General features: G+C 38.9%; 1 protein-coding gene across 2 annotated transcripts in view; it reads right to left on the bottom strand.

Annotated features, from left to right (window-relative positions):
- The window catches only part of fgf14 (fibroblast growth factor 14), a 107,219-nt gene that overhangs the window by 16,713 nt on the left and 76,453 nt on the right, over positions 1 to 14,053 (bottom strand). For both annotated transcript variants that reach the window (XM_077535948.1, XM_077535949.1), the window contains exons 2-3: positions 9,877 to 9,987; positions 7,122 to 7,225 (exon numbers count right to left, since the gene is read on the bottom strand). In XM_077535948.1, coding sequence (XP_077392074.1) covers positions 7,122 to 7,225; positions 9,877 to 9,987 — 215 coding nt within the window. The remainder of the gene's footprint in view (positions 1 to 7,121; positions 7,226 to 9,876; positions 9,988 to 14,053) is intronic.

The raw sequence follows: 14,053 nt of genomic DNA, 5'->3' as shown, positions 1-14,053 counted from the left end.
TTGACATCACATAGCTCCTGACATCACATAGCGTCTTACCAGTTGAAACTAGATGCTGGTTACATCATTTCAAAACAGACACTTGACCTCAGTTCAAAACAGACACTTGGCCACACGGTCATGACCCAAACATAACCCTTGCATGGCCCAAGCATAACCCTTGCAAGACCCTAGTCATGATAGTAAACAAAACCCTTTCATGACCCTAGTCATGACAGTAAGCATAACCCTTGCATGACCCTAGTCATGACAGTAAGCATAACCCTTGCATGACCCTAGTCATGATAGTAAACATAACCCTTACATGACCCTACTCATGACAGTAAACTAACCCTTGCACATGACCCTAGTCATGACAGTAAGCATAACCCTTGCATGACATTGTGATATAACAGGGTGTTTTTTATTCCAGGATTTTACTGTAAAATAACAGTTAAATGCTGTGAAATCCAAGGATGCAGTAGTTTATACAGGTATTTATTGGTATATTACAGGGGAATTTAATTACAACAAATTACTTTAAAGTAACACTGTAAATTATTGTGAAATTCAGGTATTTTTTACAGTGTAGAAGTGCACACATGAGGACTAAATCACCTGCCGTGTTGCATCTGTGCACATTTGCATTAAAAGTCGCTGAAAACAGGTTCATACAAAGCCATCTGTTAGCCACTGACACCATACACACAAACCCACACATACACACTTTACACTAGAGGTGTCTGGTGAGGAGGTGCTATACTTGTGTGAAGCTGACAATTTGCATCTATGATCTGCGTTATGTTGAGGTGCTTCTCCTCGTCGTACATTGTTTTCCTTTGTTTGTAATCTGAAGAGTTTAGTTCAAGCAGGGCTGCAGGAAAATATTGTGGTGCTTTTTGCGGGGGCGCTGGGAAGGATTAATAGATTTGCACCAATTAATTTCAATGAGGAAAAATTGAGTTGTGTTACGAGCTTGGTCATGGACCAAATAAATTAAGCTTGTAAGTCAAGGAATCACTGTAGGAGAAAAACGGTGGAGATTCATGGTTTTCATCCGACAGTTGTGATCTGCTAATATATGCTGCAGCCTGAAGCTTTAATAGATTATTTAAAAAAAAAGGCAAAATGGGAAGTAGATGTCTTCTCATTTTACACAGTTGACAACACAATAAAGCTAAGTCAGTTCATTCCATCCATCATGAGTCTCTTCTTTATAGGATAGAGTCGCTCAAAGCGATGCCACGGGTCAATTTGACATTCAGGAAAAAAAAAAAAAAAAAAAAAACTGCATCATGAGCAAGTGCAGGCTCCTGATAAGATGTGCCAGAGGAGACGTTGCCGGTCAAGTGAGGCAGGGCGGATGTAGCCGCCAAGCGTGAAATGTAACTTTTCCACTTGACACATGAAAGAGCCGCTTACTGGACGGAGAACAACGTCGGAAATTATTTGGCACAATGTGCTTTTGTGACAAAATGGAGTGCACTACTTGGTTGGAACATGCAGAGGTGCTCGTGATTCACATTCAACTCTTTTTTTTTTTTTTTTTGTCTGATGAACAACATGAGTTATGTGAAGTTGAGTTATAAAAACAAGAGTTGTTAATTAATTGACTGATTTCCCCCCAAGAGGTTTAGTCAAATGATCCCCGAGCAGAGACTACGGACATCCCTTGTAGAGATAACTGCATCCTCATAGAAACTCCTGGGAGAAAACCACGGTTCTTATTCCATCTCAAAGGAAACGTCGGACCTGGTAGGGAAGATAAATTAGCCAAGCGTTCATTAGTTCATACAGACTGGAAAGGCGTTCAGTGATTGAGCTCTCCTTTTGTTCCGAGGTGCTTCCTTTGTGTCGGTCCGCTCGGCCGCTTTGATACCAAACGGAAGCGGTGTGCCCAGTGGGCCTTTCACACAAAAGAATCTGATGTACAACCACGAGGCATTGAATATGTTCGTCATCTATTTCCTGGAAAAAGATCACGACTCTCAGTTAAGTTAATTCAAGTCCTGTGAAAGTGTGTCATCACCCATGAACAACTGAGAGAATGAATTCTGCTACACATTAACTTGTTTTATTAAATTGAACCTGTACCTTCAGATTTTAGCATTTTTTGGGGGGTGATTTTTTTTTTTTCTTCAAATTTGTGATCAAAAGAAAGGGTGTCACACTCTGTTGTACTGGGCGCCGTCCAATCACAGGGTCACATTCACATTCATTTTTAAACTGGACAATTGAAAGTCTCCAGGTAAAATAAATAGCCACACTCTCTTGTCTCTTATTTGTATCCATTCCCTTCTTCAATAACATCAATGGCATGTTTTTATGGTTAAATAAAAAAGATAATACAGTGTCACCTCAAAACCTGATCAAGAATCACAGTTTTTTAGTTGCAGCGCAATAGTCGATGTATGGTACTCAGTTGCTTGGTGTGAAGTGAAAAGTCCGTCCGTCCATCCATCCATCCATCCATCCATCCATCCATCCATTTTCTACCATCTATCCAGGGTCAGGTCACAGGGGCAGCAGCTTTAGGAGGGAAACCCAGACGTCCCTCTCCCCAGCCACTTCAACCAGGTCCACCGGCGGGATCCCAAGGTGTTCCCAGGCCAGCTGAGAGACATGTCCAGGGTGGTCCCTGGGGCCTCCCACTGGTGGGACATGCCCGGAACACCTCTCCAGGGAGGCGTCCTCTCCATGCGGAGCAGTAGCGGCCTTGACTCCCTCGCGGATGACGCAGGTTCTCACTCTTTCTCTAAGGGAGAGCCCAGACACCCTGTGGAGGAAACTCATTTCGGCCGCTTGTACCCGAGATCTTGTTCTTTCGGCCACAACCCACAGCTTGTGACCATAGGTGAGGGTGGGAACATAGATCGACTGATAAATCGAGAGCTTCGCCTTTCGACTCAACTCCTTCTTCGCCACAACGGACCGATACAGAGTCCGCATCACTGCTGACGCTGCATCGATCAGCCTGTCGATCTCCCACTCCATCCTGCCCTCACTCGTGAACAAGACCCCACTTGGGGCAGGATCTCATAGCCGACACTCCATCCTTTTCCAATTGAGGACCATGGTCTCGGATTTGGAGTTTCTGATCTTAATCCCAACCGCTTCACACTCAACTGAGAACCGACAACATCTGCCAAAATCAGAAATGCAATGCTTAGGCCACCAAACCGGACCCTCTCAACGCTTCGGCAGTGCCTAGAAATTCTGTCCATAAAGTTTATGAACAGAATCAGTGACAAAGGGCAGCTTTGGCAGAGTCCAACCCTCACTCGAAATGAATCCGACTTACTGCGGACCAAACTCTTACACTGGCCGTACAGGGACAGAACAAGCCCATATCAGGAAGCTCGGTCACCCATACTCCCAAAGCACCCTTTCCCCCACAGGACTCCCTGAGGGACATGGCCGAATGCCTTCTCAAAGTCCTCAAAGCACACGTGGACTGGTTGGGCGAACTCCCATGTGCCCTTGAGGATCCTGCCGAGGGTGTAGCACTGGACCACTGCTCCACAGCCGGGACAAAAACCACACTGCTCCTCCTGATTCAACTTCCCGACAGACCCTCCTCTCCAGCAGTGAAAGGTCACCGACTGTAATATGTATTTTGCTATCGCCCACTTAAGTTACTTTCAGCCGCATCACTCTGTGTGCCTTTGTGGGTGATTTCTTTGGTTGGAAAATTGCAGCTCATAGGTAAGTCCTAAATCATAGTAAGTTAGTGTTAAAAGTCAAGAAAAATCAAGCCATCACTTGTTTTTTTTCACTGTGCATAACGAAAAAAGTCAACTTATAATTGATAAAACTTAAAAGAACAAAAATTAAGAGTATTAAATTAAAGTACAATGTCTCTGTTGTGGCTGTGTTTTGTGTTGAGGTTAGTGATGTCAGTTGCTATGCAGTTGCTATGTCCCTTGTGATGTGCAGCTGCTATGCCCTTTAGGATAACGATTAGTCACTTTTTGTTTGTCTAGTTATTCTTATTTTGTCATATGAACCTTTATTCTGTCATATACAATTTTGCATTGCCCTAGCGAGAATCACAGAATGATACTTTTGTCAATATGTCAAGGCTCCTTTGCTGAAGTTTCTTTACATCAAGCCCGCTCAATGATCTTAGTGCTTCCATGCATCCAGCCCTGATCTCTCAATCATCAGAATCAAGGTTGTCATTTGGTCGAGGCCGTCCGGATCCAACCCTGCTCTCTGGGGTTCCTTTGTAATTTTGTATAGAACGACTCCCTGTTTACCAACTCCATGTCTTGTCTGCGTTTAGGTCCTAACTCCACACCTCACGTGACTACCATTCGTCAACCTTTTATGCAGGCTCTGGAATGAATGGTAAATGTTTTGAATGTTAGCCAACAGGAAGTTGAACCAGCATCACTGAGCTCATGGTCGCATTTAGATGTACTGTGATGTGTTAAGATATTTTTTGTTGTTTATCACACTCTGAGCTACATTAAAATAACCTTCAGAGCAGTTTCTCTAAAAATCTAAGTGCACTACCATCAAACACAACTAATGGGCAGAAGTAGCGGGGCCAGTCTGAAGCTCACAAAGCGATAATCAGAGGAGAGCTTGTGCCTTCCTTACGGAGGAGGATGAAGAGCATCTGGCAAGGCTGCCATTTCCCCACTAAAAAGGGCCTGCTGGAGTGGGCGGTTTGATCACAACCTCCATTAGCAAGCAGAAAGAAGCGGCGGACGGATCAGCGAGGCGAGTCGCATATAAGGAACACAGCGCTCCGACCTCAATGATTCCCACTTCAAACATGTCTGGAGGTTTGTGGACACATCAACATCTACATCACAAGAAGAGGCTATGTTAAACTTCAAGTACAGTAGACCAGGGGTGGGGGAACCTTTTTCTTTTGATTTATTAGAACTGGGATTCAGCATCATGAAGTTGCAATTTCAACTTGAACGGGAATGAGGAATTTCAATTTGAAATCAACATTTAGACCTCGATGACTGAGTGGAGCCTGTTCACCAAAGAGTTTAGATGAAACACTGGACGGACGCTAATGGGTCATAGGGCATATACGACCATTCACACTCACGCCACCACTGTGTGGGAACTGAACCCATGCTGCGAGCATAGAAGTGAGAAAACCAATACAGTGTACCAACAGTCACTATACATTCAACCACTAAAAGTCACTGCCTGTTCAGAAATGTCAGTATTCTCCCCTCGTCACAAGATTGATGCTTCACTTAGAGCACAAGCACAGAAAACAAAATAAAATGAAACACTGCCTACTTTCTTAAAAGGAATGAAATCTCTGGAGGGCATTTAAGCTGATCAATTTGAGCACACATCATCTTAATGGGAATCCCAAACCTTCCCCCGACATGCAATTATCCACTTGCAAATTATTAAGTTTTTCTTTTTTCCCGGGACGCATTCAGGGATCTTAATTGGAGTCACCCTTGAAACATCTATGAATCTCAAACTCAGTTTATAGCTGCGTTCAAGAGTGCAAGGAAGTCGGAAATAGAAGATTTCACTCAGTGGAAATTAAACATTATAAGCTAAAAGCAAACCTAGCACTATTTTATTGTATAACAAATAGGGAATATTTTGATGAAAGATTTCACAATGGTTGCTATATGGAATCAGATTTTGACATTGTGATTCAAAGTGAGGAATATCCAATTCCCAGGTTTCTTCAATGAGGCAAAAACAAATCTTGTGTAATGAAATTTCAAAGTTTGCCGTCACTAGTCAATTGCATCTTTACCCATATATACTGCTGTTAAAATGCTACTATACACATTACACTGTACCGATCACTCAATCTCATATACCCCAAAAATAATTATATAATAGTGAGAAGAGAAAACATAGTTTTGCTTTTATTTATAATTGACCATCACCTAACAAATCCGTTCAGTGACACCGCTCTCAAACCAAAACATTCGGGTAATGCTTCCCACTGAATGATTGGGAATGCAATTCAGGACACCGAATAATATTATTTACCTTATTTTGATTGTTGCATGGCTAAAAATAAATACTGTGCAATAAAGACATAGGTGAAAATAAAATTTATAATTTTGACACTTATTATGTACAGTAAGAATTATGTTCTCTGTGATTACTACCAGCCCAAAATGGCCACCTCACCCCAGAATGCAATGCAAAAGCTGCACATTTTAGGCGAAACACGAAAATACCTGAAGCACGGGGACAATTATGTTGATTAGGCGTTACAAAAGCCAGAAAGTTCTGATCTTTTCATCGTCATGCCAAAACTGCATAAACTAAAAATATTGTGTATTGTGAGGTAATTCTTCTTTGAAAAAAGTAAACCAAATTGTTCAGAAAGTGGGTCATTCACAGATGTTCCACTTTATTTTAATTGTGTTCTTTCTTTCCTCTATTTGTGGTACTTAAATGAAAATATTTTAGCATTTCAAACTTTCTGTGCTTCGGGGCTTTGAAATTAGCTAATGAATGAGATGTATCTTTTTTAATCATTTAATATGCAAACTATTCCACCATTTTTAATGAACATTATTAGAATGTTTTTAAATCACACCATTTTCAAGAGATAATTTCCTTGAAAACCTTTGCCTTTGGGTATGTATATATATTACGGGTGTTAAAAAATCGATTCGGCAATATATCGCGATACTACAGCACGCAATTCTCGAATCGATTCAATAGGCAGCCGAATTGATTTTTTAACATCCTTTTTTGATGGAAAAAATATTCAACAAAATGTCGAACTTTCACACCTTCAGCATGGAAGAATATTATGACCTATGAATCGTGATACGGATCGAATCGCCAGGTACTATGCAATTCACACCCCTAATATATATATATATATATATATATATATATATATATATATATATATATATATATATAACACTAATTATCGCTAAAGATGAACTAAATTAATTAACTGTTGAATTAAAGAAATGTTTTTAAATGTGTTGGGGTTTTTTTGGGGGTTTTTTTTTAGTTTTTTTTTTTTTATGTTATTTTTATTATTGGGTGTTTTGGAGTGCCCCCCGAAAAATGATACAGTCCATACAGAATTGTAATTTGCAAGATTTCAATTTTGAAAAGGGTCCTGCAGACTGCTGCACGTGTCCTGACACATATTTGAATGCACTTACTGATGTGTAGAGATGACCCTCCCCGTTCATGGCGATGTACAAGCCCGTCTTCACAGACTGGATGGCGACCACTCGGAGACCCACGGGAATGAGGTTGAACAAAGCTGAACGATACAAAATATCGACAACATTGTGAACATCTCAACCTCGATTGTCGAGAGAAGCAAAAACATGACTGCATCTTCCAGATGGCGTCTGAAAGCTACTGTAAGCTAGCGTAGCCTCAAACTGCGCAGAACTTCCTGTGAGTTTGCTAATGAAAAGGTTGCTGGTGTATCTGGGGCCCATCATGGGTGCATGGTTGATATAATAGTCTTGTAGTTGCTGTAATAGAATACATGTGCCTGCCTGTTAATGGCCGCTGCTGTTCTGGTGTGAGACAACAGAACTAGATGAGTGTATACAGGACATTTAAAAAGGGCTAAATGGTCATAAAATATCCATCCATCCATTTTCTTAACCGCTTATTCCTCACAAGGGTCGCGGGGGGTGCTGGAGCCTATCTCAGCTGGCTCTAGGCAGTAGGCAGGGGACACCCTGGACTGGTTGCCAGCCAATCGGAGGGCAGGTCATAAAATAAGGTAAAAAAACAAAAAAACAAAAAACAAATGTGATTTTGCTACTCATGCATTTGGCTCCTTGTTTTTTTTCTTTTCTTTTTTTAATCAACCCAATCAAATAAAATCTGCATCTGCGACTCACCTTTACGTCAGTATTTTTATTTTTATGGTTTTGATATTAGCAGTAGTTATTTTTTTCAAGTAATTATTTAACTTTTTTTTTTAACTTTTTAAGCTATTATTTAAAAACTACAATTACAACCATTTGATCAAAAAATAAACGTCAGTTACAATTAGTTGAATTCAATAATTAAAAAATAAAAATAAAAAAAGTCTTTGTGTATTACAATCTTTACCTTTTAGAATCTAAATGTTTATAATATTTGTAAAATATCCTGCATCGTCCCTGTCCATTGTCCATTTTTAACCTATGTGAACTGACATGTGCCACGTCTCATCTGGCTGACATGCTAATGTGAAGTGTCATTTGTTAGCAGCTAACAGTCAAACGAAGCAGCTAGCCTTAAGCTCCAGTGCCAAAATCAGCTATTAATACCCCTCCGCCATTTCCCGCACTTATCTCCTGTCTGTTTCCTGGGCGACCATCCGTCTCGGAGGGTTCAGCATTTGTGACCCGTGAGCATAAATCAAGGTTACAAATGCTAATGACGGTAAATACATCACAATTTCCCCACTTGGTTAATTTATTGAAATTCAAAGCATGTGCTCGTGGGTTGAATAGATTTACCTTCTTCAGTAGAATTTACAACAGAGTGAAATACAAATCTTTGAAATATGGCTGAAGATAATGAATAAGAATGAATAGATGTTCCGCATGAAGTTAATTATTCCATCTCTCCAGTCATTATTCAAACAGCCTTGTAGTTTTTTTTGTCATTGTGTTAAATGAGATTTTGTATATCAAAAGTACGAGAGTTATCCGTTCTTGGTATCAGTAAGTATTAAAAGAGTGAATGCTTGTATTGGTATCGGTCTGGGGAAAAAAAAGTACCTTGTTATTCAGACAGCATATGACTGGCTTCAACACGATTTCTTGCTTAGCGAATTGAACAGTGATGATTGGGCTTCATGAAATCTGCATAGCAACAAGTGACAAAGCAAACACATCCACCCGAATTTCTGCTCCTCTGTTGCAAGTTCTATATTAGTTATAATTGAAATATGACAATTGTTTTGACTGTGGCACAAATAATTGTGAATTCTGCCTAGCAACAGGTGACCACCCATGTCTGTCTGGCTTCATGTTCCTGAACCTACTCAGCCATTTAGACAGCCTAGTGGGCGTGACTGGCATCAGAATATTTTTTACTAGAGCATGTGCCAGTTATGATTACGGCTTCTTTGAGCTAACAGGCAACAAGATGGTATGCAATATGTTTTTATGACTTCCTTTTCTTGCATGATCAACTCCTAGTTTGTCATCCGAAGTCTGTGTGGCAGACCTATGACAATTATTGTTCTTCGTTTTTTGAAATTATGCTCCACTGTTAAGGAAAAGGTTGTTCATAGCGCTGATTCAAAATTCATACAATCAAATGGCATGATGAGCATTTTTTTTTTAAAATATAAATTAGCCCATAGGGTGGTAATGATGATTAATTCTGCCTGGTATGGTCAATTTTTATTTTCACAGTGCCTACTAGTCAGAACCAAGGTTATCATAATTTTGGATTGTTCAGTATAGCTTGCTTTTATTTCTTTTTGACATTTCTTTTTTAAATTCAGTTCAGTTTTAATTAGATTTTTTAGAGTGTGTTGTTATTATTATTATTATTATTATTATTATTATTATTATTTTAAATGCTTAATTTGAGTTAGTTTTTTGTCATTTTAGTAACGTGAAACTTGGTTGAGTGCAAGCTAAAAAAAAAAAAAAAAAAAAAAAAAAAATCCCAAACAACTCTTTGACTTTCCTTCTAATGTATGGCCATACGGTAATACATTTAAAGTGAACCCCTTTTCACAAAAGATTATTCTTCATTCTTCTTCTTCAAGAACAATCTAAGAAATAATTATTTACATTTATATGGAAGTTATGTTGTATAATAAATCATCCGTGATTCGTGGTTCCTATTTGATTTACAACAAAGCCATTCCAAGAAATTTTGAGGAAATGACAGATTTTTCTCCATCTGAGACCACCACGACAGCTAGAGAATGAGCCGACTACTCACAGGAATTACTGCTGTCATCCTTGGTGCCATCGAGAGAGCCATCGGGATTCATTTGCAAGTAGTAGCCCTGTCTGCAATATAACCTGGTCACTATACCCTTGAGCTGGGGATCTGCAGGGGGAAAAAAAAAAAAAAAAAAGATAAAGATTAGCTTCACACTGGCATGTTTCCACACAGACTGCCTGCCATAGTGAACCCAAGAGCACCTCCTCTGGCAACTTTATGCACTGCACCCAGAGGGGAAAATGACCAATCCACTGTACAGGCTGGAGTTTTAATCAGTCGTGTATCTTGCTAAATAAATACATTTAATAAAACTCAAAGATATTGCCGGGAGCAACCGTATATGAGTATGGATTTTTCTGTGATTTCATGTGTGCATGCGGCATCAACATTACTCTTAATTGCACAGACAGCCAGCAAAGCCTCCGAGGAGGTGAACTTCACCTGAGTGTAAAGCGACCACCATGCATGTGTGTGTTTCAGGTGTAAAAAGTATAGAACGTGGCCACAGAGGACACGGAAATGCTATTTTTCCCTGCTGTCACTGTACAGCCCAAGGCTCTTTCTGGTGGTGATATGTTGGCTGATGACATTGGAACAGTCTGGAGATCTTTCCTTGAGAGGAGACAGATGGGAAGAATGAGGTGCGGGCACCCATCAGCATGTATGTAATATTGAGCAAAGTGAATACGAAGGGAATTAAAGTTTTTTTTTGTAGCAATGTAAAGTTGTCGAGACCTCACTAAAGTGTAATTTTATGTACTGTATACTGTATATATACTGTGGTAATGTTGATTTAAGTGGATTGTAAATTGACACTACTGTGATTTTATATATAACTACGTATTTCACCTGTGCAGAGCAAATAAGAGAAAAAAAATCTAGAAAGCAATCATTTAATTATTACACAAGACAACTTCAATCTCAGTGTCTCTTTCCATTTTGTTTTTTTATCTGTGTTGCCAACGCATCCATCTTGCAGACAGAAAAAAAAAACCAAACAGGTGATCAAGGTCTGCAGCAGCAACAGTAGCATCAAAAGCACCAATCTTAGAAATGAAGAGACAGAGAATGACAGCAAGCTCCTGTTGCAGCCTTCTGTTACTCGCCCGTGCCCACCCGCCTGATACAAGCAACCTGTCGCACCCTGAGATGGATCACAACCGTTCCCATGGCGACAAAGTCATCCAAATACACAAATTAACATAAGACAAAATCATGAGTCACTGCGTCATCACCACCCTTGATATATTAGATATATATATATAAAAAAAAAAAAATGTTACATCAGAGACAAAGAAAAATGTTGGTTATTAACCAATCAGGAGACAGTTGATATTTTTTTTTATTTAAAAAAAAAGGGTTTTGGAGGTCACAATGACCTTGACCACACACCATTCTAGGAAAATTCTCAGTGAATCATTCCCAAAAGGACATCTAAACAGAAGACTAACACATAACACATAAACAAAGACATTAAAAAAAAAAAAACAACAAAAAAAACGGATGGAACACAAAGAAAGAAGAAAAGGCAACAAATCAAAACCAAATATCTATCTTGCCCATAACAGTAGTATATGCAAAACAGACAAAAAGAAAAGCTACATATTAAAAATACAATGATAAAAATGCTGTGAAAAAAGTACAAATAGATTTAAATAAAACAATAAATAAATAATAAATATAAAAATTAAAAAGAAAACAATGAATATGTATAATAATAAATAAAAAATAAACTAATAAATAATTAAAGAAAACATGTATTTAGTCTAATAAAAACTAAAAAGCACAACTAAAATAAACAGACAAAAAATAAAACAAACACAAAACTTTAAAATGAAAAGTCAAAATCGACTACTGAATATTCTTTAATGTATACGTTAATGAGAAACCGCCATTCTCTATGCTGCCATCAAATAATGAGTAACAATAGTGTGTGCATTTGTGTTCATCACAGATCTGTTCACACCATCGTTCATGGGGACTTCTTGTCGTCTGGGGGCTAAAAATTGGATCCCCCTAAGGGAAACACCTTTAAATTAATCTAGTAACTATTCCTGACATGACTGTGCAGTGTCCTCATCAGACGTCCACCGTATACGGGATGCTAGCATTGGCTACACAACCATTTTGGAAAGAGTGACCTTCAATGTGACATGAAAGCAAAGCCATCATTATATCACATTTTGAATCTAGTACTGTTTTTCTGAGGTCAAGCAATAGCCAATGTAATTTCACTAAAGTCCTCAGCTTTCCCAAATAGTCACCCCAACAAAATTAAAGTGTTTCGATCCCATTTGCCGCATGGAAAGCTGTGAAAGTGACATGCGTGTATGACCATGAGAGGCCAGTTTATTACTCCAAAACGAGATAACAAAATTGAACACACCCTGGTTAAAGCCAACAAACTAATAAAAGTTCCTGCTTTAACAACGGGCAATGAAAACCTTGTAAAGAACCGAGTATGAGAAGTTCACCAAGAAATGAAGGATGCTACGTGACTAAACAGACGAAAATGGCGGTGAAGTCTAAGGTGGAAAATGCAAATCTTAAAATCAGGTGTACTTTCTGCCACCTAATTGTGAGATGAATTACTTTTTTGAGACGATTTTTGTTACATTTCAACAAAACAAAAAGGGCAGATTCATGAATTGAAAATAAATCAACGTCATCTATCAAACCATGTGTCAAGTCTGACCTTTTTTTTCTTATCCAAAATGAGTTTAATCAGTGTTTTGCTTTGCACAAATCAAGAAATAAGCAGACAACACAAACAATGGATGTTAGTCATCATGAATGATTGAGTGGTGGATGTCTCATTCAGACAAGCATGGAACGTTAACGTGTTTGTCTTTGATAATTCCTGTTTTTGTTCACTCTCCATGTGTGCACGCGCATCAAACTGGCATCCCCTGGGGAACAAGCTGATGATTTACGCTGTAGCATGGCGGATGCGCCAAATTTACTGAGACACACACAAACAGACATTCTGGTTTCTGTTGAGTAAGATTTCTGTTAAAATCCATAGTGTTTTTTTGTTTTTTTTGACACAGTGAAACAATAGTTGGGTTTCCATCCACCCATTTTATTTGAATTTTCCAGAAATGCAAAAATAAAATTGAATGGAAACACCAGAAATTGGAAAAAGGGGCAAAAATTCGCAAAAATAAAAAAAACACTTAGAGGGGGTTGATTTTGAAGCGTATCGAAAAAAGGAAAATTCTAATTTTGCCTATGGAAACACTCACAAAACAGGCTTTGCGACAAAAACGCTAGCAAGACCGGATACACGTGGCACGTTTTGACCGGATATTACGACACACGTACGTCTGTAGTCATAAAGCAATGGCAGATGATAAAGCAAGGTATGTTTGGGGGGCGACCAAACAGAAATCTTTTGGGAATAAATTAAAGAAGTGAATGTTAATGCTATTTTAGATGGAAAACAGCAAAGAAATGCTACGGTTTAACAAGAATTACAAAAGCAAACTCATACGACGTCATCCCACGGTGCATTTGCTTTCTGGTCTTCTTCTTCTTTGTTATTACTGATGGATCACATCTCTTAATGGTGTATACCGCCACCTACAGCAGCGGAGTCCTCTCTCAATATTTCCAAAAGAAGAACAGATGTAAACGGGCATAAGTCGCATGTCCGTTTTGCACATTTTCAGTAAATTTGCTTAAAAAATTGAAACAATTGGATGGAAACCTGACAATTTCTTGAAGAAGCCACTGAGAACATATACCAACTGATTTGAGCCATACTGCGTCGTGTTTCTGTTGAAAGTACACCTAGCAGTATCAGGTGCTTCAACAAAGGCCAAAAATCCTTTGACCTCTGAAGGTTCGTTTATAATGATGTCTGGTAGAGTGCTGAAAAGGGATATTTATTTCAATGTGGATTCGAGCTTGAAAAAGATTTCTATTCAAATCAATAATGTTCTCGCTTTGGCATGGAACCTTTGAGGAAGGTCAGTTTGTATTTGTGGTTAGTAGACCAATCAGAACATTACATTCAAAGATGTACAATTTAATGTCTGCCATCTTTAGTCTGATATCATTTAAAATCAATCATACTCTCGCTTTGTTTAGGACAACAGCATAAATTGATGGATCATATGGATGGATGGAAGGATCGATCAGTCACTGACCTCGGACGTTGTGCATAGGA

Source organism: Festucalex cinctus, chromosome 11 (genome assembly GCF_051991245.1).
Source record: "Festucalex cinctus isolate MCC-2025b chromosome 11, RoL_Fcin_1.0, whole genome shotgun sequence".
In the NCBI taxonomy this organism is placed as follows: Eukaryota; Metazoa; Chordata; class Actinopteri; order Syngnathiformes; family Syngnathidae; genus Festucalex; species Festucalex cinctus.
This window is presented reverse-complemented; position numbering and strand designations above follow the sequence as displayed.